The sequence below is a fragment of the Colias eurytheme genome, chromosome 31 (genome assembly GCF_061535395.1).
Source record: "Colias eurytheme isolate Ceu_HAF_F1 chromosome 31, ilColEury1 Martin Lab GWU primary, whole genome shotgun sequence".
In the NCBI taxonomy this organism is placed as follows: Eukaryota; Metazoa; Arthropoda; class Insecta; order Lepidoptera; family Pieridae; genus Colias; species Colias eurytheme.
The window spans coordinates 3,921,883-3,948,628 of record NC_143010.1 but is presented as its reverse complement, the minus strand read 5'-3'; the positions used below and the strand labels follow the sequence as shown (position 1 = coordinate 3,948,628).

General features: G+C 36.3%; 1 protein-coding gene across 2 annotated transcripts in view; it reads left to right on the top strand.

The window, feature by feature from the left end:
* CycG (cyclin G) overlaps positions 1 to 22,762 on the top strand; it is a 41,851-nt gene extending 19,089 nt beyond the window's left edge. For both annotated transcript variants that reach the window (XM_090118960.1, XM_090118961.1), the window contains exons 2-11: positions 6,555 to 6,720; positions 9,382 to 9,588; positions 11,330 to 11,445; positions 13,576 to 13,703; positions 14,661 to 14,827; positions 18,314 to 18,425; positions 19,257 to 19,354; positions 19,785 to 19,910; positions 20,828 to 20,916; positions 21,470 to 22,762. In XM_090118960.1, coding sequence (XP_089975086.1) covers positions 9,418 to 9,588; positions 11,330 to 11,445; positions 13,576 to 13,703; positions 14,661 to 14,827; positions 18,314 to 18,425; positions 19,257 to 19,354; positions 19,785 to 19,910; positions 20,828 to 20,916; positions 21,470 to 21,551 — 1,089 coding nt within the window. In that variant the 5' untranslated portion in view covers positions 6,555 to 6,720; positions 9,382 to 9,417 and the 3' untranslated portion in view covers positions 21,552 to 22,762. The remainder of the gene's footprint in view (positions 1 to 6,554; positions 6,721 to 9,381; positions 9,589 to 11,329; positions 11,446 to 13,575; positions 13,704 to 14,660; positions 14,828 to 18,313; positions 18,426 to 19,256; positions 19,355 to 19,784; positions 19,911 to 20,827; positions 20,917 to 21,469) is intronic.
* Positions 22,763 to 26,746: the final 3,984 nt, after the last annotated feature.

Genomic DNA, 26,746 nt, shown 5'->3' with positions numbered 1-26,746 from the left:
CAATATAGTGTACTGCACTGTCGGCAAATTGTTAAAGTCCAAATGATCAAGTTATAAAGATTGTAAAATAAAATGTTGCCATGTTCGAGATACAGAGGTCAAATTTAATTTTTCGAGTTATAGAGTGAAAATATGTACCAAAATGGCTTGGAGGGACTCGGTGATTATTTCGACTAACAGAGGGCCGAGATTTCAAGTTACGGAGGTTTTCGGGTTTGAAGGGAAGGGAACAAGACATTTTTTCGAGATTTGGAGGTTTTTGACTTATCGAGGTTCGACTTAACGAGGTGCTACTGTATATGTTCAATGTTGAAGTTATTTAGGGTGCTTTTGTGCATTATGTGCGAGGATGTGCAGCGAGGAATATGTTTCTAAATAATCAGTCACATAGCTTCATTTAGTTTGAAGTTTGAAGCGATACTATTGGTTAATTACAATCACATTCCTCGCTACACATCCTCGCACATTATTGGTGGAAAAGCAACCTTCAATTAGTCAAAAAATAACAAAAAGTATAGTATTAATATGTGAAGAATATGTAGATTTCTGATGGTAAATAATTTTAGTCAATAGATTGACCAAGTCAATTATCTCAATCAACAGTTCAATTAATAGTCTCTGGTCTTAATAAAACGGCGTCTTTCTCCATTTATCGCATTTTAAACTTGATTTATTCCCGATTTATAAATAGAGTAAATCCGTTAAAATAACGGATTTTCAAATTAATGAAAATGATAACCTTATCATTAGTTTATATAATAAATACATACAATTTTTGACATTGAACTTGTAAAAATAACTGATTAGAAATTGCATATAACATGTTATCAAAAAATAATCATTATTTCATTTTAACGTCGAATTATTTTAAACAAAGAGAGAATATTAAAATCACAATAATTCATTTAGTTTGAAGTTTGAAGCGTTTAGCGTTTAAAGCGATACTATTTGTTATTTGCAACCACATTCCTCGCACATTATTGGTGGAAAAGTAAGCGCATTGCGTTTGCATTTGATTGTATAAACGCGTATTTTTTATTATAACTAGATTTCCGCCCGCGGCTTCGCCCGCGTTTGCAAAGAAAACCCGCATAGTTCCCGTTCCCGTGGGATTTCCGGGATAAAAACTATCCTATGTGTTAATCCAAGTTACCCTCTATATGTGTGCTAAATTTCATTGTAATCGGTTCAGTAGTTTTTACGTGAAAGAGTAACAAACATCCATACCTACATCCATACATCCTTACAAACTTTCGCCTTTATAATACACTAGCTTTCCGCCCGCGGCTTCGCCCGCGTTTTCAGAGAAAACCCCGCATAGGTAGTTCCTTTTACCGTAGGATTTCCGGGATAAAACCTATCCTATCTCTCAAGTTGGATTGAACTGCACATGGTGTGCGAATTTTATTATAATCGGTTAAGTGGTTTAGGAGTCCATTGAGGACAAACATTGTGACACGAGATTTATATATTATAATACATATATATTACGTGCTGGCCACGGACAATTCGCTATAGCGAAAATTCGCGCGGCGCGACTGGCGGCGCGTCTTGCGAATGAATCAAATGTATGGAAATGTACTGGGCATGCCACGCGCAGCGGCGACCAGCGAGACGACCGGCGAATTTCCCCGAGCGAATCGCGCGGCACGACTAGCGATCGAAACAAATGTATGAGTTATTACGGCGCAGGCCACGGAGTCGAGCGGCAGACGCGGCGACTACTCCCGGAGCGAACTTAATTTAAAATAGTTTGTTTTTTTTTCGCGAAAATGGAGACGGAAGCTTTTATTGCAGAAATTCTAGCTAGACCAGCTATTTGGAAGTCTAGCCACCCGCAACATAATTTTTCATCATGCCTATATTTTTCATATTTTTGGTGGAATTCTCCGTCTGTAACACGATATCTATTTAATTCGTGTACTCCACTATATCTTCCAAACATTAAATCTTGAGCAAAAAAGCTGCTACTCTCCAAACAACGTCGAGCTAACTTTGATAAAGCCATCTCGTCTCCTCGTCTACACTGGTCGCGGCGGCGAACGCAACTGCCCGTGGCATGCTTACCGCGCCGCGCGAATTGCCGCGCCGCCCGTCGCGCCGTCGGTCGCGCCGCCGGTGTCCGTGGCCAAGGTGTTAGATATTAGATAGGCTGATCTAGTAATATCTGTATTCTATGATACTTGTAACCTTGATAACAGTATCATGTTCGCACGTGTGTTCACGTGAATACGCGTGATGTGCGTAATGGATGGATCGGAATTAATGCTGTTTGTTTTATATAATAGATAATTGATTTATAGGAGCGCAGCTGTAGAAAGGGCAAAACAAACAGTTATTTATACATATTTGAACAAAAAAAGAAAAAGAAATCGCAGTTGAATATTTATTTATTTCGAAATCTTATCAATTTCGAACACGCAGTTTCAATGTATCCGAGAGTAACACGAGAAAAAAAAATATACATCCGGTCCAGTTTGAAAAAAAAAAAAATATTTTTCTCAGAATAATTTCAAGTAGTGTTCTCAAAATAAAATTACATATTTTCTACAAAAACAGATGGTACGAGAAATTTGTTGTTTTGCGTCAGATTGATAAAAAAAAGATAGTAAGGTTTATTGACTGATTGCTAAAAAACAACAAGTGGGTACATTGTACTCGTCGTGATTGTCACGATGTATTGATAGACAATCTGACAAACATATTATATCTTTTGTGCGCAGTGCGGGAAGGAGATATAAAGTTTAATCTTAATCTTAATATCTTAATACTATTATAAAGGCGAAAGTTTGTAAGGATGTAAGGATGTATGGATGTATGGATGTATGGATGTATGGATGTTTGTTACTCTTTCACGTAAAAACTACTGAACCGATTACAATGAAATTTAGCACACATATAGAGGGTAACTTGGATTAACACATAGGATAGTTTTTATCCCGGAAATCCGACGGGAACGGGAACTATGCGGGTTTTCCTTTGCAAACGCGGGCAAAGCCGCGGGCGGAAATCTAGTTAGTAATATTACAAATTATTGGTATGTAAAGAAGAAGGATTTGATTGGTTGTTTTAATTTATAGTGAGAGAATTATGTGAACAATTTTGGAAATTACTCTACCATGAGATAGATGCAATTTTACTGAGAAATGTAGGCTATTTTTATATCACTACATAGTATAAAACAAAGTCGCTTTTTCTGTCCCTATGTCCATATGTATGCTTAAATCTTTAAAACTACGCAACGGATTTTGATGCGGTTTTTTGTAATAGATAGTGATTCAAGAGGAAGGTTTTAGTATATAATTTATTAGGTTTTAGACAAAGCAGGCGAAGCCGCGGGTGGAAAGCTAGTCTAGGATAAAGTCCGGGCAAAGCCGGGACAATTTGTAATTAGTTGAAAATGTAAATAGTTATTATCAGGTGTAATATAAATACAGCTCTACAACAAACGAGACTATTTTTAAATGAATTTTAATTTTTTTTTATTTATATTTTATCTGGGTATGAGTGTTTATTTAAAAAAAATAATGTATGTGTGTTTATCATCTGGTTTCCATAACACAACCGAAAGCTTAGTATGGGATCAGATCGTGCCGTGTGAAAATTGTCCTGAATTTTTTGGTGATTTATTCTTTTGACATTCAAATCATGTAAAATTGTAAAATTATATTTGTTTCAATAATGAATGCTACCTTACAAAGTCGGTTTCACAATAGGTGTATACTAGTACAGTACTCCAAAATTAATGATGCACATGCAAATCTTCGCTAATTGTCGTATTTCCAAAATGTATTTCATTTGACTGAACAAATTTTATTAAAATAATGCATGAAGAAAATGCATTTAACCACTCTATATACATATCGTCTTCGGACGCTCCGGGAATAAGACAGTTGCCGAACTGTGACGAAGATTTCTATGCGCATTATCACTTTTGGAGTACTGTAAATGATCTATGTCTTAAACCTCAAACACGAATAGAACTTCTAGAATATTCGGAGAAACAGCTTTAAAAACAAAAATGTCTGCGTAGACTTGTTTACATGCTATTTTTGCTAGCGCAAGGTCACCGAGAACAGCTGATATCAAAATAATAAAGGTTATACACAAGTAAATATGTTTGCGATGTTCGGCTGTGATTCGTTGGTGCATTGTTTATTATGCAGCTGGTGTATGACGAAAGAAATCGTAGAAAAAAGACAAATGAAACGATGAAAACAAATTGAAATAAGTAACACGATAGTTAGGTCTAGGAATAGACTATTGGGTAATATTATACTAATATTACTTAGACTTTAGACTAATATTATAAAGCTGAAGAATTTGTTTGTTTGTTTGAATGCGCTAATCTCAGGAACTACTGGTCTGTTTGTTAAATTATTTCGGTGTTAGATAGCCCATTTATCGAGGAAGGCTATAGGCTATATATTATCACGCTATAGACAAAGAGGCAAAGCTAGTTTGATTATATTTAACAAATACGTGTGAAAATCACACCCGGAAAAAGTATAGGTAATATTAGGTATTGTTATTTATTAAATAATTCCATACGTCATAGCGTTATCAAAGTACATACTGATTTTGATAATAGTGATAAAGATAGTTTTATACATAAACAAATCAGGAAACGGTACCTAAGGCGCGGGTCAAACACAAGCGGCGCGGGCGCGGGCGTGCCATAAGCGCACCTCTTGAATCTGTTTTGCACCACGTCCTTCTTATACATTTTGTATGAAAGAATTTTGGACAGGCGTCGAGACGGCACGCCACGGTTGTGCCACGGTTTCGCCGCCTTTCCAAAATTATATGTCCCGCGCCTAAGATTATACGCTAATCTCTGTCACTAAACGCAAACTTGGTTCATCTCCGTAGAAACTGCTTTCCGAATCGGTGGTAAATGCTAAAACTGTGATATATGACGATTCAAAAGTGCTTATAGAAGAGTCTTATTATGTAAATAAATGAATGTTTGAGTTCGAATTTGACGTACTTAATACTAGCTGTGCCCTGCGGTTTTACCCGCAGTGCTCCGCTCCTGTAAGTCTTAGCGTGATGATTATAGCCTATAGCATTCCTCGATAAATGGACTATCTAACACCGAAATAATTTTTGAAATAGGACCTGTTCCCGAGATAATTGCGTTCAAACAACAAACTCTTCAGCTTTATAATATTAGTAACTATAGAAGATAAATTTCACCTTCAACTTGTAGTGTAGTGTTTACGTAAAAACGCCTACCGTTTGGCAATGTTTTTGTGCTAAAACCTGTTGATGTTCACTAAATAGATGTGTGATATAGTTGCCAAGAAATAAGAATGTCGTAATAAGCTGATTTGGTACTACATTTTTTGGTTTTTATATGTAGTAGGTATGGAGTTTTTTTTGTCTAGATGGCACGAATATTTAGGCGGGTCACATATTTTTTGTTATATATAGCATGAAGTATCTTAATCGAAAAAAAAAATCGATGTAGGATCGAAAGAAACTATAATATTATTATGTTTGTTTGTCAGCCATTTGGTTTCCATGGTTGGTCATGGTTTTTAACGCGCCGAAAGAAGTTTCACTTCAAAAACCGTTTTGGGTGGAGCTGATAATATACTCTGTGACTCGACAATAGATATCATGAACAGGCCACATTTATCTTAACCGTTATGTCGATTTGCTAAATAAATAACATGATGTGAACGTACCATTTAGTTGTTTAAAGATGATAATTTTAACGCGGAATAAAGCTGTTCAAACAAATATTTACGAAACGAGATAAGATTAATTAATTAAAATACATTTTTTTTTCCAAAAAATATTTTTCTAAATGCTGCATCGGATGATCGAAAATATTTACGTTTCTTTCTATCTTTTGGCAAAATGTCTAAGAGTAAAAGAGAAAGCATTAACCAAAATGACACTGGTTGCGCCTACTTTGTTGTAAAAGCATGCACACACGTAATTTTCGCATATTAACATAACTTTATTTACAGGTAAATTTATTTAGATTACTGCTACAATACATTTGTTGCGCATCCCTTTGAAGAGACCCAAATCGCGAGTTGCGACGAACCTTCGACGGTTCAATAAAAAATATAGTATTAAGGGTGTCTCACACCCGGTGTATACTTAAGCGGGTCAAGGGATAGACCGTGGCGTTTTTGTTTCTATAAACACACAAGTGTGCTCGCATTTATATTATATTATCTGTGAGCATTGCGCCCTGCAATCTGTGTTCAACCACGGTTGTCATTACTGGCGTAAGAGAGCTAAGGCGGCTGGGCAATCGTCTTTCAACAAGACATTGCACCCGGTAACCTTGTTGTCCTTTGTGACGTCCCGACCTTACCATATTACCTTATCTCAAACCAAAGAATCTCCATTTATCCTAGATCTACTCTCATTGCTGACAAAGCATCGATAATTCCTCTTCCTACGAACCCCCAAGTTCCTGTGAACCCGTAAGTTCCTACGAACCCCCAAAATTCCCGTGAACCCCCTCGCCGTGCACGCGCTACGCAAGCGAGCGACGCACGCGCACCGTTTGACGGGAGCTCTCTCGCCAGGTACTAGGGCCTCCGCGCCCGGTCGCTGCATACGACGGGAGGACGGGCCGTGGGGGGATCGGCGAGTGGCAACAGCCGGCAACAACAAGCAACAACTGGCAACGGCTGGCAACAGCTGGCGAGTGACCAGACGAGCGACGTTGTTTGCTACAGCCAACGCACTTTGGTGAGTTTTCCTGTCTGTATCTATACATATATATCTGTATATCTATAGCGATATACTTAATCTGTGCTTGAATCGGTATTTATATGTGTGTATCTTTATTATCCATATCTTTATATATGAATCTATGTTGTAGTGTCTAGATTTTTATAACTATCTATCACTGATCAATTTTTAATAATTTAATAGACTGCGTTACTTATCACATTTACTATTTATATAACTCCCAACTTACAAAAACACCATCAACATTCATCCAAGTATAATTTGCGTATAATTGAGCAACAAAAACTAAATATGTAGAGCGCTAGCACAATAGACATACATAAATGTATGAGTTACGAAAATTTGTAGACTTAAAAATAGTTAATTCATTTGTGACTTAAATACTTAAGAAGTTTATTATGTACTAGCTGTGCTCCGCTTCTGTTGGTCTTACCGAGATGATATATAGCCTATAGGCTATAGCCTTCCTTCCTTGTAGTTTCTGAGATTAGCGCGTTCAAACAAACAAACAAACTCTTCAGCTTTATAATATTAGAATCTATGATTACAGGTGAAGCTAATAATAACGTGTTGAAAAACTGCAAATCGAAAATCTTTTAGAAATATTTTAAAAGCCACATCCCTGACTTATAAAACAATTATATTCATCCATATTCATCTCATACACTGATAAGAGCATAGATTGCTTCACGTTACAACACTGGTGACCTCTGTCGGCCAAACGATGTGCGATTACGAAATATGTGTTGTTGAAACTAATTGTTTTGTGATGTACAATTTACATGTACATTCAAATATTCTACATCTTTCGTATACATACGATATTTAGAATTGAGTTGTAGACATGCGTTCGTCAATACAATTAAAGCGGGCTACAGACAATCTCGGTTGTATGACGGTCGGAGCAATTTCAGCTCTTGTCTAAATTGCCCCTGCTTGCCTATACACATCACAATTAAGGTGGCAATTAGGGTGCAATACCAATATTGCCCCTGCTGCAGGTATGTGAGTAGCCGGCTTTATTTGTTGTATGAATTTATGTAGATTGATCTGAGACAAACTCTCTAAGCTTTGATCTATCATTGGCGACTTCTTCAACCCGGGATTTCCATGCGAAAGTGCGAAATTTTAATGCGGGAAAAGCCTTATCTCTTCTCATTAAAACAATAAAATGACATTGTATAAAATTCGTATATAATTTCGGTTGTTAGGGTTACTGACCGTATATCGGAACATATGTTTCACGTCAATGGGGGGTTCGATGGCCGTAAGTACTTGTTGTATACGCGATTCTGATTGGCCGATCGTTGAAGGCAGATGTTTGTTTTTGTTAAAGATTTCAATTTATTTGGGTATTGTTTTGTTGTTATCTTTATATTTTTAAACACATTTTCTTTATGTAAATATTAAATACTGGTGTTGAAAATAAGAAAGTAATTACTCTGTTTATTTGCTGGTTACGCTATCACAAAATGACGTACCGATATCGATGTGTTTGGATTTAGTCGATAGATGTTATTTAGGGAGGAACAAAGGTTACTGCTACTCGTTTTATAACAGTAAAAGTAATGTAAAAATAGTTACAAAATGTTAAAGCAGGAACTAATTCATTATATTATTCTCACAAAACTGTATAAAATGTTCACTATAGTATGTAGTTGGTTAAAATGAAAACATAGAAGTAAGTATGCATTATTGCGACTCGGAAATTTGATACGTATTTATTTTCGGAAGGAAACCCCTGAAGCTTTTAATACGAGGAAGTTTTAACATGACAACGTATTATCAATTAATGATAACATGGTGTTTGTATAGTAAATTATCGATTATGCATGGAACTTTCTAGAATCATTTTAAGACTTTCAGAGCACATGACAATATTATGTTAGTATGTGATAGAGAAGTTATGTATTATTATTATGTTTAAAAATTAACAGATTCAAAACACGATATATTAATTACATAGTTACTTAAATTAATTGTCTCGTCGGCCCGTGTTAAATATTCGAATAGTTGGAGCAATTATTAATCTATACTAACTAATATTATGAAGCTGAAGAGTTGTTTGTTTGAACGCGCTAATCTCGGGAACTACTGGTCCGATTTGAAAAATTCTTTCGGTGTTAGATAGCCCGTTTATCGAGGAAGGTTATAGGCTATATATCATCACGCTACGACCAACAGGAGTGGAGCCACGGGGGTGAAACCGCGCGGAGCAGCTAGTGTATAATAGTCGCGTAAACACAAGTAAATTTTACATTTATGTATGTTATAGTACCATATATAATACCAAATTAAACACATTTAACCATTGAGGTACCATGTACTACGTACTAGAGAGGGCATCGCTACTACACTATTTCTAACACGAGTTAGAGTGAATTGTCTCAAACCATATTTTTTTTTGTTACATTGTTTGGTTTTAATTGATAATTTATACATATTTTTTTAATAAGACAAACAATATTTATTTGTCACATTGATTGGTTTTAATTTATAAGTAATAAGAGGCAGAATATCTACAAAGTGTATGACTCACTAGCCGGCCCGCGCCGCCGCGCTTGTTAGTTGTTACACAGATTTTGTTCGTGGTGTCCTCTCTATAATAATACCTCAATGCATTTAACACCACAATTAACAATTGAGATCGCGTTCCAGGTGCCGATTCACCCTCCGCTCGCGCAACCCGACCGAATGTTGAGAGCGGGCGCGGGGCAGCCGGAGGCAGCCGAGCAGACGGTAGCGTCGTCTACACAGCAACACGTGCAGTGCGACGATCCGTCAGCGATGTACGCGACGCTCAACGAGTACCTGCAGATGGAGGGCAAGTTCCAGCCGAGGTTGGGCTTGCCGCACGAGTCGGAGGTGCGTGGAATGCTCTAGAATCGTCTAGAATTGCTTGGAATCGCGTAGAATTGTGTAGGATCGTCTAGAATTAGCTAGAAGCAGCTAGAATCATCAAGGGCCGTCTAGTTTCGTTTGGAATCAGCTAAAATCGTCTAGAATAATCTAGGATTGTGTAGAATCGTCTAGAAACAGTTAGAATCATCAAGGGCCGTCTAGTTTCGTTTGGAATCAGCTAAAATCGTCTAGAATAATCTAGGATTGTGTAGAATCGTCTAGAAACAGTTAGAATCATCAAGGGCCGTCTAGTTTCGTTTGGAATCAGCTAAAATCGTCTAGAATAATCTAGGATTGTGTAGAATAATCGTCTAGAAACAGTTAGAATCATCAAGGGCCGTCTAGTTTCGTTTGGAATCAGCTAAAATCGTCTAGAATAATCTAGGATTGTGTAGAATCGTCTAGAAACAGTTAGAATCATCAAGGGCCGTCTAGTTTCGTTTGGAATCAGCTAAAATCGTCTAGAATAATCTAGGATTGTGTAGAATCGTCTAGAAACAGTTAGAATCATTAAGGGTCGTCTAGTTTTGTTTAGAATCCACTAGAACCGTCTAGAAGCAGCTAGAATCATTATTACTACGATTCATAAGCGATAGGCTTGGCTAACAAATAATATTTTCAACTGACTTCAAAAAAAGGAGCATGTTCTTGATTGTATTTTTTTTTGATTTGTTACGAAAGAATTTTCGTTTAGGTTTCAGTGCTTCTTTTTTTTATAAAAGTAGGCGTCTTTCCGTTTGCCCATTAAAATTGTGTGTGTCTAGTTGTAACAATTTAAAGGCATTTCTTATTAAAAACATTTCGAACTAGTGGTCCGCCCCGGCTTCGCCCGTGGTACATATTTCGCAATAATAGGTAAAGGTATTCGCCTATGTCCTTTCTCGGGTATCAAAATATGTCCATACCAAATTTCATGCAAATTGGTTCAGTAGTTTAGGCGTGATTGAGTAACAGACAGACAGACAGAGTTACTTTCGCATTTATAATATTAGTATGGATTAGCTATGTTATATGTTCAGTTATCTAGCAGTGAACTAACGCAATATTATACCGTATGTATGCAAATTTATATAACCCAATAGTGGGTACATTGCATATGATTGTTTAAGTGAAAGTGTCAAACCGTATAGAGTGAGTCTATTTGTCTTTGGCAGTTTTGTTTGCTTGTCTTTGGTGATGTTATCTTAGAGTTAGCAGGATTCGGATTATGCTTATGTTTTCGCTGACAGAAGGTTATAAAAAATATTTTATTCTTAGGTTCTTTGTTGCTAAAATGATTGAATACTGGCTTCCGCCCGCGGCTTCGCCCGCGTGGTGTTTTGATAAAAGATAGCCTATGTTCTTTCTCAGGGTCTAAAGATGGTATGTGCCAAATTTCATCAAAATCGGTTGAGAGGTTTTAGCGGGAAAGCGTAACAGACAGAGTTACTTTCGCATTTATAATATAAGTAGGGATTAGTAGGGATTTGCAGTATAATTATAATATCATATCCAATTATGTCTCAGAAGAAAAGCTGAACTTTATTTTGTATTCCCTGATTATGAATTTTCAATTTGAACTATTCGTTTTTTACTTTAAAACTACATTTAATTTAAAATTTGTTCTTTAGTCTTAATTACTCTTATCTTTTACTGCTTTGTTTCCCATATTTTTAATTTACCCATGTCACACAAACCCCGCTAACCGCTGAACCGTTTCCGATAGAACGGCGAGGTGACGATAGGCGCACGGGACGGCGCCGCGCACGTGCTGCGCTGTCTCAAGGTGTGGTTCGATCTGCCGACCGACGTGTTGATAAGTGCTGTCAGTCTGTTTGACCGGTGAGTGCAATATATTTATATTTAACATAAGACATAAACACACATTCAAAAACCACACATAAGAGATTAACACACACATTCATAAACCACAACAATAAAACATAAGAGATCAAAAAACAAAAATCACAAATTCGTATCACCATCAGAAAAAAATGCAATCGCGCTCAAAAATTTTCCGATCCTAAACTCTGCCCACAGTTTCAAATTACAGTGGTGGACGTTTAATTAGAAACAGGTAACACGATGAAGTAGTCATCAAATTTATTTAACATTTGTGTATAGAAGTATTAGAGATTAAGCATTATTTCATATGTAATAGAACACCCGTTTATCTAGTTTTATAACAAATTGCTTAATTTTAATCAAACGTTAGCTTAAATTAATAAAATCAAACAACTTTAGGTGAAGTCTGATTTCCGCGTATTTTCAGTCTGGACAACAAATTAGAAACAGCATGTTTCGAGTGTTCTAAAGTCAAAACCTATTAAAATGCCGTCAATATTTTTTTCATCTATAAATATTTGCACCGTTTTTTAAACATTCTATCTAAAAGTTTCTGAAAATTAATTTACTTTGCAGCAAAAATGGGTAAAAGTAAGATTCGTGACCCATCAACAAGAAAAATAATTTTAAGTTTACATTTTGACAAAAACTGGAGTTACAGGAAAATTGCAAATCATTTAGAGTGTTCGATAAAAAGATATTCAATGTTACAGTCTATTTCAATAAGCATGGTAGTTCTGATCAAGTGTCTAGAAAAGCTGGACCATGAAAAATCACTGCTCGCGAGGATAGGCAAATGATTCTTTTGGCAAAAATGGATCCATTTAAAAGCTCAAATTCTATTATAAAATTAGTTTTTTCCGAAGATGAACCACGCCATGTGTCGATGAGATCGGTTTTCGGGTGGTAAGTCGAGGCAAAATTGTTTGTGAGAGACGCCAGGAAAGTACAGCTTCTTATTAGGCAGGGAACGACGATTTGCATTTACTAAGAAATATTGTTTGAGAACGGTCCGCCAGTGAAAAAGTTTTATTTTGGGACGAAACAAATTAATTTAATCAATTCTGATGGCAAAAGATACGCGCGTCCGGCGTCGTCCAGTTAACCATACCTTAGATAATAAATTAAAAACAGTTAAGCAAGGCGGAGGAAACATTATAGTATGGGGTTGTTTTTAGATTGTTATAATCTTTATAGACAACAACGGCTTTACAACGTCGTGGTTCAGATTGTAAGAGATTTTCACACGTTTGCAAAAACATATTTCCTAATAGAATTGGAACCTTTAAATGGATCTATCTTTGCGAAAAGAATAATTTACCTATCCTCGCGAGCAGTAGTTTTTCATGGTCAAGCTTTTCTAGGCACTTAATCAGAAGTACCATGCTCTTTGAAATAAACTATAGCATTGAATATCTTTTTATCTAACACTCTAAATGATTTGCAATTTTCCTGTAACTCCAGTTTTTGTCAAAATGTAAACTTAAAATTATTTTTCTTGTTGATGGGTCACGAATCTTACTTTTACCCATTTTTGCTGCAAAGTAAATTAATTTTCAGAAACTTTTAGATAGAATGTTTAAAAAACGGTGCAAATATTTATAGATGAAAAAAATATTGACGGCATTTTAATAGGTATTGACTTTAGACCACTCGAAACATGCTGTTTCTAATTTGTTGTCCAGACTGAAAATACGCGGAAATCAGACTTCACCTGAAGTTGTTTGATTTTATTAATTTAAGCTAACGTTTGATTAAAATTAAGCAATTTGTTATAAAACTAGATAAACGGGTGTTCTATTACATATGAAATAATGCTTAATCTCTAATACTTTAATACACAAATGGCAAATAAACTTGATGACTACTTCATCGTGTTACCTGTTTCTAATTAAACGTCCACCACTGTATATTCATAACAGTGACACTTCTTTAGGCGCGTTGAGAGTAAAATTTCAAGGAGAAAGGCAATGAGAGATGGCAAGGAGAATGGTATCTTTCATGCCAAAGAAGTTTCACTTCTGACACTTATTTGAAGGCGGCTCAGGTTATTTTTCTTAAAATATAATTATCAACACAAAAATAGAATCATTTTCCTGTATTTTCATTATAAATAATTTATTCCAGGTTCCTAACAAAAATGAAAGTGCGTCCGTGCCACGTGCCCTGTATCACTGTGTCGTGTATGAACATTGCGATCGACGAATACGCTGAGGAGCATAAACAGGCGCGCAACGTTAGCGTCGAGGAGTTGGGTCAGTTTTTGTGTAGTAGTTTATTAGTTTCACCTGTATTTGTAACCAATTTTCATAGACATTTAATATAACTAAAGAGTCGAATTAGATTGATGAAAATTCAATATTATAGCCATGGACGTATAAAAAAAGACGGACGCCGTATTACGAACAAACAACGTGAAGCCACCATAGTAAGCTAGTCGGCCGCCATTACGTCGTGAACTACCGACTGATTAACTGCGTCACTGTTTCACAAAAAATATTTAAAATGCCGTCTTGCGTGGTTAAATGGTGTCGCAACAGTACAATTTTAAATAACAAAACACAAGGGATTACATTCCACAGGGAAGCAAGTTATTTCTTTTATGTTTTAAGCCGCCATTGTCATCAGGACAGCTTTTGCCATGGCAACATGGCACACTCACATGGATGTTTCGCCGCCATTACTAGGCTTCACTCAATGTTTAGGCGATATACCGTCCGTCTTTTTTTATACGTCCATGGTTATAGCCTACATAACTAGAAATTAGTCTATATCTATTTACTGCCTAACTAGTACTGACAACTGTATTATAATTTTTAAAATCCATTCATTGAGACTCCATATTAAAACAACAATAATTCAATTTTTCTTCTTTACATTATTAGGATACATAAAAGTTGATTTGTAGTGTCATTTTATTAATGCCTCGTCTATCTATAATCTATATAATATACCTCACTAGAGTCTATAACATTTTTTTATTATGTGTATATGTTACGGTCAACACCCTGAACCAGTCAATATCCTTATTGACGGTTATTAAGGTTATTGACTAAGGGCGTCGGTTAATATCCTTATTGACTGATTTTATCTGATAAAATCAGTCAATAAGGATATTTACTGGTTCAGGGTTTTGACTGTAGCATATATATTTCTATCTATCTTTGTGTCTATTCACACAATCTTCTAATAAACATATTATCTTTCCACAGTATCAGTATCCCAATCGGCTTGCACATCCGGTGACGTTGCCCGCATGTCACGTGTAGTACGCGACAAACTCGCCCTCGCTAATGGCGGAGCATTGACTGCAGCTCGCTGGCTGCGCTTGTTGCGCGGGATTGTGGTGACCGCTGCAAGGGAGATGGGGGTGTGCCCTGTGAGTATATGTACACTGTAGGGTTGGGTACACACGTGCTACACACATGCTACACACATGCTACACACATGCTACACACATGCTACACACATGCTACACAAATGCTACACAAATGCTACACACGTGCTACACACATGCTACACACGTGCTACACACATGCTACACACATGCTACACACGTGCTACACACATGCTACACACATGCTACACACGTGCTACACACGTGCTACACACATGCTTCACACGTGCTACACACGTGCTACACACATGCTACACACATGCTACACACATGCTACACGTGCTACACACATGCTACACACGTGCTACACACATGCTACACACATGCTACACACGTGCTACACACGTGCTACACACGTGCTACACACATGCTACACACATGCTACACACGTGCTACACACATGCTACACACATGCTACACACATGCTACACACATGCTACACACATGCTACACAAATGCTACACACATGCTACACACGTGCTACACACATGCTACACACATGCTACACACGTGCTACACACATGCTACACACGTGCTACACACATGCTACACACGTGCTACACACATGCTACACACATGCTACACAAATGCTACACACGTGCTACACTCATGCTACACACGTGCTACACACATGCTACATACATGCTACACACATGCTACACACATGCTACACACGTGCCACATACATGCTACACACGTGCTACACACATGCTACACACATGCTACACAAATGCTACACACGTGCTACACTCATGCTACACACGTGCTACACACATGCTACATACATGCTACACACATGCTACACACATGCTACACACATGCTACACAAATGCTACACAAATGCTACACACGTGCTACACACATGCTACACAAATGCTACACACGTGCTAAACACATGCTACACATGCTACACAAATGCTACACACGTGCTACACACATGCTACACACGTGCTACACACGTGCTACACACATGCTACACACATGCTACACACATGCTACACACATGCTACACACATGCTACACAAATGCTACACACGTGCTACACACATGCTACACACGTGCTACACACATGCTACACACATGCTACACACGTGCTACACAAATGCTACACACGTGCTACACACATGCTACACACATGCTACACACGTACTACACACATGCTACACACATGCTACACACATGCTACACGTGCTACACGTACTACACACGTGCTACACACATGCTACACACATGCTACACACATGCTACACACATGCTACACACGCGCTACACACGTGCTACATAGGGCATGCACCCGGGTTTACCCGGTTCCGAAAAACCCGGGTAAACCCGGGTTTTTTGATGATCTTGAGAACCGGGTCTGAATAATATGAAACCCGGTTCTCCCGGTTCCGACCAAAATATTAAAATATAAAGTATTATTTATATTTTGCTGCATTATTTTAACAAATTTATGCTATCTGGCAACGTCAGACTCACGTGCATCGCGAATTTTCGTCTGATTGGTTGTCTAACCTTAGATGCTATAAGTTTCCTACGGTTGTATTACCAAAAAAAAAATTAGGCTTCGAAAATGACAAAAATTAGGCTACAGAAATATTTTTATTAGATTTGTCGTGAATTTGAAAAGCTGTTGATTTTACTGTCATATAATGTGTTCATATAATGATCCAGTCATGTTTTTGTTTTTGGTATCAAGCTGAAATTTATATCGAATACTCAAGTCTAAGGTCCCTTGATGCTGTGAAAAAGTCAAACTCACAAGCCAACGCATCAAAAGATACAGCCGTAAATGCTGAAAATTTTCGCAAATTTCGACATTCGCATGGGACTCAAAACCTACAGGGTACTTCTCATGAACACAGAGCCTTGAAATTTACCAAAGTAACGTCTTATAACACAGATAAAGGAAAAATTGCTAGAAACATAAATTTTAAAGTTACAACATTATAAAAAATATGTTTGTTCGGAGCCCTCGGAGCGCGAGTCCGACTCGCACTTGGCCGGTTTTTTGCTTTACAGTTTGCAGTTAATGAATAAGGTTTAAGTTTATATGAGATAATATGATGATAACAAGGTACTTTTATAAGACTGATTAATAAAGAGAAGTATTGAAATTTTGTTTCTTTATTAATTTAATAAAATAAGACACAAGCCGCGTAAAATAAAAGGCCCATCAGGTACTTTTACAGTTACTTTTGTTTTATTTTGTATTTTTTTCCGAGGTATTATAAAAGAACCGGGTAACCCGGTTCTACCCGGTTCTGAGCTCGATTTGGAACCGGGTTTCAGAAACTTGGAACCGGACTCGGTTCTGCATGCCCTAGTGCTACACACATGCTACACACGTGCTACACACGTGCTACACACATGCTACACAAATGCTACACAAATGCTACACACGTGCTACACACGTGCTACACACGTGCTACACACGTGCTACACACATGCTACACACATGCTACACACATGCTACACACATGCTACACACATGCTACACAAATGCTACACACGTGCTACACTCATGCTACACACATGCTACACAAATGCTACACACATGCTACACACGTGCTACACACTGCACACATGCTACACACATGCTACACACATGCTACACACATGCTACACACATGCTACACACATGCTACACACTAGCTACACACGTGCTACACACATGCTACACACATGCTACACACATGCTACACAAATGCTACACACGTGCTACACACATGCTACACACATGCTACACAAATGCTAAACACGTGCTACACACGTGCTACACACGTGCTACACACGTGCTACACACATGCTACACACATGCTACACACATGCTACACAAATGCTACACACGTGCTACACACATGCTACACACGTGCTACACACGTGCTACACACGTGCTACACACGTGCTACACACATGCTACACACGTGCTACACACGTGCTACACACATGCTACACACATGCTACACACACGCTACTCACATACCTACTACACGCATACTACAAAGTTACAAACATATAACACTCATAACTTACTTTAGTAATGGGTGCGTTGCTATGGTAACGGGGCGCGTTGCTAAGGTAACTGATGCGTTGCTATTGTAAACCAACATGGCGCCCGCGCTACAGCTGTTCTCATAATGACGCGCTAGCGCAAGCGAGCGCACACTTGGATGTCATGGTTCGAAAGTTATACCAACTACTTTGATACTCTTCTTACTGCTGTATGAAGTATGCGCTTTGCTTAAGCAGTTCATCTCATGAAAAATGTCTAATAACAATATTGTTGCTATACAAATTTTTGCATTCCCTTTGCCCTTTGCTATAATTTTGGCAATTACCAAAAGTGCCTACGGTTTAACCGTGAAAACTCAAACATACCACTTTCCCCTCTATACGCCCAATAACAAACTCATAACAATTATAACATCACAACAATAAATAATAACCAATTTTTCTCCCTTTTAGCCGCTTTCCGAAGAAAAGCTTATGAAACTGCTAGAAATAGCAGTTTGTGACGCAGAGTGTGTTAACGCGAGGAGCAGTGAATTAGCGTTGGTTATATTGTACCATCAGTTGGGTGAGTTTTTGTTTATTTAGGGCCGATTTTTCAATGCTTGGATAAAACTTATCCGTCCAATAAAGTATTACACGATAATATTAAAATGTCACGTAAACTGTCATTTACAGGCAATTAGAATACGTTTTTAAAATGGTAGTTTTATACATTATTCGACGAATAAGTTTTAACCAAGGATTGAAAAATCTGCCCTAAATCCTACTAATATTATAAATGCGAAAGTTTGTGAGGATGGACGTGTATGTGTGTGTTTGTTACTCTTTGACGCAAATATACTACTGAACCGATTTACCTTTACCCATGAGTTTCCCTTCGTGGAAAACCGCGCGGCTTAGCTTGTATTATTGAAAAAAACGATTTTTACTGAATGAATTTGGGTGTTAAGACTGTACATATACCAAAATAGTAAATTGTTTTACAATTTTTGTCTGTTTGTTCCGGCTAACCTCTGGAACGGCTGGAGCTATTTTGGCGGGATTTTCACTGACCGATAGGCGATGTGATAAGAAGTAACTTGAGCTACTTTTTTAAAGGATTAGGAAATTTAGGTTTAAAAGTAAAAACTTATTTATTGCATTATAGTGTTACAGGCGTAAAATCAAATAAAAAACAAGACGGGTTGCACTGGGGGAGTGCCGGCAGAAGTGAAAACTTGATTATTAACGTTGAGCATGTTTGATATTTTGGAATGGTATCCGTCTTACGCTTTTTCGACCAGGTCACGTGTTCTGACGCGAGTTTAAGATTTTATACCCATTACAGAAAAAGTGCTCAACGCCGCTAAAGAAGTTTTCACTTCAAAATAAATCAATAAATAATCTATCTTTACAGAATTAGAACTGGTAGAGTGGAGTCGGGAAGGTGGTCCCGTGCCCGAGGAAGCGTATTGCTTGTATGAATTCGCCGCGCAATTGCAGGCGTATTGTCATGTGAGTTTTATAACAATTATTTATAATAATTTAATTTTTAAAATAATAAGTTATTTTTACAGATTTCAGTTAGTTGAAATACTGGGGTCTATCAAGCTAATTTTCAGATCATATTTTTCTTTTCGAAATGAATGGATTTTTGTTCTTTGAGTAAATTTTTCTATTAAGATTATTAAGAGTACTTTCTCTCTAGCAATTGTGGCATTGCAAAATTTCTGTTTTGTATTTTATGCACACTATGATATATCTAGATTGTTTACCTAAATAATATTATTTCAATGTTCGATTATAACAATTTGAATGCCACTTCAGATAAGCAAAGCAAAGCGTTTCTCTTAGTGGTGCGGTCGTGCTTGAGCGATGTGTTCCTTATTATTTGTATATAATGTCATTTTTCTGTTCAACTATTACAACTATAATGGCATTTCAGATGAGCGACGCGTCCCTAGTGGCGGTTCGTACGCGTTTCCGCAGTGTACTTGCTCGGTACGAAGCTCGCGGTGCGGCCGTGCAGCGGCAGCGGCTCGTGTGGCGGCTCAGCGAGCGGACCCGTAAGGTGTGTGGTGGTGCTCTTATATTTGTAGTTAGGAGTGAGGCGTTGCTATGGTAACGGGTAACAAGCGGAGTGGGAAGCGCGCGCGACTCGGTTACTATGGCAACCGACCTCTTCTCAGCGTGCTGTCACTATGGAAACGAGTGTCAAACTTAGCAGGCACGGCGCGCTATTTGGTTACCATGGCAACCGACCTGCCTTTCATCTATGTGCTCTTGTCAAGAAGCTTATATCTAATACACTGGAGATTTCAGTATGAATTAACGTGTGACAAGAAAATATAACGTTGAATGGCACCTGTATGTTTTTTATCCCTTTCACACCTAGGTAGTTAGTTAGGTGTGAAAGGGATAAAAGAAATATACAGGCGTCATTCAAGGTCATATTTTCTTGTTATAAGTTAATGGTCATAGTGCAATCTCCAGTGTATTAGGTATAAGCTTCTTGGTTGCGCATAATAGTAATAGTTGGCGGGCCGCGCTGTCGCCATGGCAACGAGACTCACGCAAAACACCATAGGAACCAACAGCTAGCATATCAAAGGAGAACTCGCTTTTTCGTATACGTACATAATGACTTACAACCGAAATCGGCAACGGTGCTAAAGAAGTCTTTGACGTGACAACGTCTTATAATTCGATAGAGCCGGCTGCACGCACGAAAAAACATGACTCATGCGGCGTTACCTCGCTCTGAGGCGTTCCATGTAAGGCTTGAAGTGCAAGCGAGAGCGCGGAACGAGCGACAAAGAAGCACAATCGGACGTTGTCACGTTCAACTATCGTCAGTAAACCGACTTTACAGACAACCAATTTTTTCTCAATTTAATTTTCTCAACAAAAAAAAAACAAATATTACGCACATATGACATTACGACACGAAATTGCTGAGCACATTCTAATTAAATTTTTTGCACACAGGTGCTACGTCCAACAGACAAACTGACATCGATGCTGCCAACGATCGAGGAACAACACTTCGCTGTCGACTCTACGCCCGTAAGAAACAGGTAATTATTTGTAACTAGCTGTGCCCCGCGGTTTCACCCGCATTGCTTCGCTCCTGTTGGTCTTAGCGTGATGAATGAATGAATGAAAATTCTTTATTGCTTAGAAATAAATAAATACAAATGCAAAAGCACATATATATAACCTATAATAGCCTTCCTTGATAAATGGACTATCTAACACCGAAAGAATTTTTCAAATTAGGAAATAAAATATTTGATTGTGGGTTTTCAAGTATTTTAATTCCAAATTTTATTTATTAACTTTTATGAAACTGTCCATATTTCAATTATTATTATTATCTTGACTACTGCTACGTGACCTCAAAATGCAAGGTTATCCATAATTAGCATATTATGTTTTTAATTTTTATCATAGATAACAGAATGTTAAATTAATCTATTTAGTATTTACCATCGAGTTGGTATTTATATTATTATTTGACGATTCTCAATTTTTAATTTTTATTTATTTTTGAACGAACAAAATGTATTTATATAATCAATCAACATTTCCAAATTTTTATATATGTTAATAAAAATATCTTCTTTCTAGAACCGGAAGCGAAAGCAGCGAATGCGAAGAGACATCCGATTGGCCGAGAAGCCCCGTACTGCCTGTGTACTGCGACAACTAGCATAAATAAAAATAATAATAAAATTTAAAAAAAATCAAACACAAAACTCGTTCTTTATTTAAATTTGGCGGGAACATGTCGAAAAAGCAAATTCGTTCTTATTTAAGCATTAAAAAAAAAGAAATGAAACTAGCATTGATAAAAACTGGCTGTTTGCAATTTTAATTAAGAAAAAAAGTTAGCTGTCAATTGGTTTTTTTAATTACGAAAAAAAATTGGTAACTGGCTGTATGTAATTTGAATAAAAAAATTAATGAACGAATTTTTTTTTTAATAACCGGGCTAAGGAATGTGACTTGAGCGTTCAAATGTCGTTGGCGCGAAATTGAAAAGATGCTTTTGTATAAGGGCTAATTTTTCAATCCTTGGTTAAAACTTATTCGTCGAATAATGTATAAAACTACCATTTTAAAAACGTATTCTGATTGCCCGTATTTGACAGTTTACGTGACATTTTAATATTATCGTGTAATACTTTATTGGACGGATAAGTTTTATCCAAGCATTGAAAAATCGGCCCTAAAAGTTGTAATAATAATTAATAATGTCGAGATCCCACTTTTGAATATTCAAAATTCCGTGATCGAAATGATTTAATTCTATTTTAATAAAGGCAGCGTGAATTTGACATGTTTTAATATGGAACCGGTTAATAAATGAAGGAGTATTATTTTTAACGTTTTTTTTTTAATAATTGCATCCGCAAGGGCAATGGTCGTTTTTTTTAGTTTTTATCAGTATATAGCTTTATTAATTATTGTAATTTTTTTAGATAAAATCTACATTAGATCGTTTGTCGACGACATTTCACTGTATTAGCATAGTTTTTTTTTAATAATTTTCGTTCAAGGCCACTAAAATTGTGCTAATAATAGGTAGTTTTTATGTATTTACGTTTTATAGTTAATATATATAAAAAAATGTGATCTGTCGTCGGTAAGTTGATACAAAACGAACATTGCTCTGGCCCATAGCTTAACTGTGATGATTTTTGTAAGTGAAAATGTTCAAAAAAAATTAATAATTAAAAATAAATAAATATTCCATATTTTCTAGATGTAAGTATAATACTTAAGACATGTGAATGCATATTTACGAGATAAAAAAATGTCCACCGATTTTTTTAACGATTGAGAAAAACATCAATTGTATATTGTTATCGATTAATCTCGGCCGGGTTTAGTAATTCGTGATGCAAAAAAAAAAACAAACAAACAAAAAAAACTTATTTTTAACTTAGCGTTTAATATTCATACTTATTTCTTAAAAGTATAAATATATAAATGACAAAAAAATAAATATAAATTGAAAAAAAATCATAAAAAAACGATCTCAAAACTTTTTTTTTTCATAATAAATGTAACACTAATGTATAAAAAATCACCTTATGTGGCGTGTGTATGTTTTTTCGTTTGCTTGTGTTTTGTTATATGTAGTTAATTTATTTTTTAAAACGGTCAGCTCAAAGCAGGATTTGATAATAATATAATAAAATATATATTGCTACTCTGTGATAATATCTTATGAATAATATTGGCGGAAAGTCATTTTCAATGATAATTTTGATATCGCATATGTATAATTTTGTTTCAATTCGATTTACTAAATATTGTATAATGTGTAATGCTATCTCTTTCTATCGCATACAATTAGACTTTGTTAGAGCGAGAGGGGTAACTTAAAAATTGGTCGCATAATCGTGCCATCTCTCTCTAACTAAGGGAAGTTTATTCAAGATAGAAAGAGACTGTACTGTCAATGTGCTGTATTTAGTATAATAAGTTGGCTATTTGGCTTAATTTAGGTTTTAAGTACATTTTTTTATTATATAACTGTAGTATATTAATTGCATTTTTCATCAGTTTCATTTTAATGTACCTAGATAGTCAAAACGGTCAATATATTTTCGAATCGAAAATGCGCAGTTTGCAGGATCGCTGACTTGTCATGCAAACTTGATGCTATCAAATATTATAATTAAAAAGGTATAGATTGATTATTAGCGCGAAAGACACGTCGAAATGTGGCTAATTGGCCACAATTTACTTCAGTTGTCTCTTTCTAACGACAGTTGAATCGTGCCATTTCACTTTGACGGCTAACCGTGTGTGCGTTAGTGTATTTTTATTTTTGAATGTTGTGTTTGTAACCTATCTACCCTTTTTTACTTATAATATGATATTTTTTCTAGTTAAATATATGTAATATCAATGTTATCTATAGAAAATATTATAAATGAGTATATGTCACGGGAATATCACCAGAAATGGCAGATGTGTTCATATTTTATTGTAAAATTTTGTATCTTGCATTTAAATGTAGTGTGAATGTATCGATTGTAAATGTGTGGAACTCGAATTAGTGGAATACAGAATGCGACCTTATGCTGTGGTTTTATTTTATTCTACATACCCAATCTTAAAAAAACACTTACTCTGACTTGATGCTACTAATATCACTTATAGAGAAGAAGCCTATAGCCTTCCTCGATAAATAGGCTATCTAACACCGAAAGAGTTTTTCAAATCGGACCCTTAGTTCCTGAGATAGAGCGTTCAAACAAACATAGCTTTATAATATTACTAGATGTGCCCCGCGGTTGTATCCGCATTGCTTCATTGCTTAGCGTGATATATAGCCTCTAGCCTTCCTCGATAAATGGGCTATCTAACACCGAAAGAATGATGTGGTTGATATTCACAGAAAATTTAATACATACTTCATAACTAATTGTTAGTATTATTTATAGTTACAAGTGTAGGTTTATAATTTTTTGCATGTTGTGTTCGCTCCTAGATAGCGTCCAACTAAATTTCACACAGATTATGACTAAATTTTCACTATTTTCTAACAGTTGGAACGTCGAGTTATCAGACCAAATAATAATAATAATAAAACAAAAACAATATACCCTACATAAACACACACCCTACAGAAACACTTATTTGCGAAGCATACCTATAGAAATACAACAAAAGATAACTTAAAACTATACTGTGACTATACCATTAAAAAGGGGAATAAATATTATGACCACCAAAAAATACTTCGATACCTACCCGATCTCTTTTACCAAAAAATAAAAATATATTTAACACCAAAAAAAAAATTAAGCCCTAAAACTTCTTATAAGTATAGAACTATTTCTAGCTGTTTTATTCACGACTGTAATTCAAATTGTATTTGGGGACCAAAAATAGTAAATGATCACCAAATTTTTGTGAGCAAATTAACGTGCTATTTTTGCCCAATTAATGGCTTTGTCAGACAGGACGCGTACTTAGCGCGCGTCAGAGCGTTAAGTTGACGCTAAAATGTGTTCTACTACCATCGTAGAATACCGTCAAACAGAGCGCCGGCGCTAGCAGTACGCAACGCTCTGTCGCGGCGTTAGGACGCTTTAACGTCGGGTGTTGTATTTTTTTACAAATTTTATTTTAGCGTCGGAGTTAATAGGCGTAAAATAATAATAAAATACTGCATAATGACCGAAAATTTGATAGAATTGGTTAGAAAAATCCATGCTTATATAATACGAAGGATAGTTCATCCATACTAATATTATAAATGCGAAAGTAACTCTGTCTGTCTGTCTGTTATTCAATCACGCCTAAACTACTGAACCAATTTGCATGAAATTTGGTATGGAGATATTTTGATACCCGAGAAAGGACATAGGCTACCTTTTATTGCGAAATATGTACCACGGGCGAAGCCGGGGCGGACCTCTAGTATAAAATATAAAGATATATCAATGAAGGCAAAATCGTGGGCACAATTCGGAGAAGAAATTAATGAAACTGGTAATTAAAAAATTCTTCCGACTCCGGAGTTAATATCGCTGTACCTTGTTTTGTTCGTAAGTAATGATTATGTAAACAACATGCAGCTTTAATAATATCAATTGCTGTGTCCTAACGCGCGCTAAAGCGTTCTGTTTGACGATACCTCGCGCGACGTTAAAACAGGACGCTGTAGCGCTACTACGCAGCGCTAAAATACGCGTCCTATCTGACAAAGCCTTAAAACACTATAGTCCGTTCGCGTTAAGAAAATAGTGATTCATCGTTGTCCGCCGGCCTGGCCACGCCCCAAATTAGAAAGTCGCGTTCACAGTGACCAGTTGAAATCTGACCTTCGAACAAAACGGTTGTGTATTTTGCGTGACTCGTTCAACAATAAATTTTAAAAATGAATACTTCACCAATTCGAAAGAATAAAAGTGGATCAATAATCCATAGCGGAGAGAGACGCATAATTTACAATGTTTATAAGTACTTTAAATTGTGTGATTTGATGGAACACGCAGAACAAAATTCTTTCATAATAACTGTAACTGAAGAATCTAGCGATACTGAATAGTGATTTAAGTAATTTTAAGACATTTTTTTTCCATTAATAATAATTTAATGTTTAAAAAAAATGTTTGTACTTTTTCTCCACTGTGAATACACCCTCAACCTGTAGTTGCACTGATGACTCACTATTTTCTTAACGCGAACGGACTATAGTTATGATTGCCAAAAAATGTGATTTCATATTAGAGCATGTCTCCGGCTTACAAGCGACACTTTGGACATGCACATGTCTAAAGTTTCTCAAAGATTATATTTGCAAGCCGGCAGCCACCTCCTGAGGCAAGAGGCATATGAAACGTAAACGACCAGCCAAAGATAAAAAAAGCATTTTTATAAATTTAATAAAAGATTTATAGAAATTGTAACTATGACTCTTATTTGTTTTAGAGATATAGACGAATGAAGATAAAGATTTAAATGTGGTTAATAGTTTGGTGTTCATTAACTATTTTTGGGTCAACAATGATTTGTTTGAAGTCATATGCTTTAATAGAATATGTACCTGTGATATGTACAAACGTTGGTTATGTTATGAGGATTTATATTTTATAATATGATTGTGTTATTATACTAACTGCAAAATTATTATTCAGTTGATCACGTTGTATTGTTCTTGTTTATTTATGAGATAAATAAAGTTCTTTAAACCGATATGTTTGGAGGATATATAATATAGGGTTGATGTACCACTAGTTGACCATTTAAGCGGTTTTATCTTTAGCTATATAATAAAAACGGGTTATTTGTTTTACGTTCAATGTTATTTTTGGGACACAGATAATTGAATAGTCACTGCAACTATTGTTCTTAGTATCAATTTGATAACCTTTAAAGGTT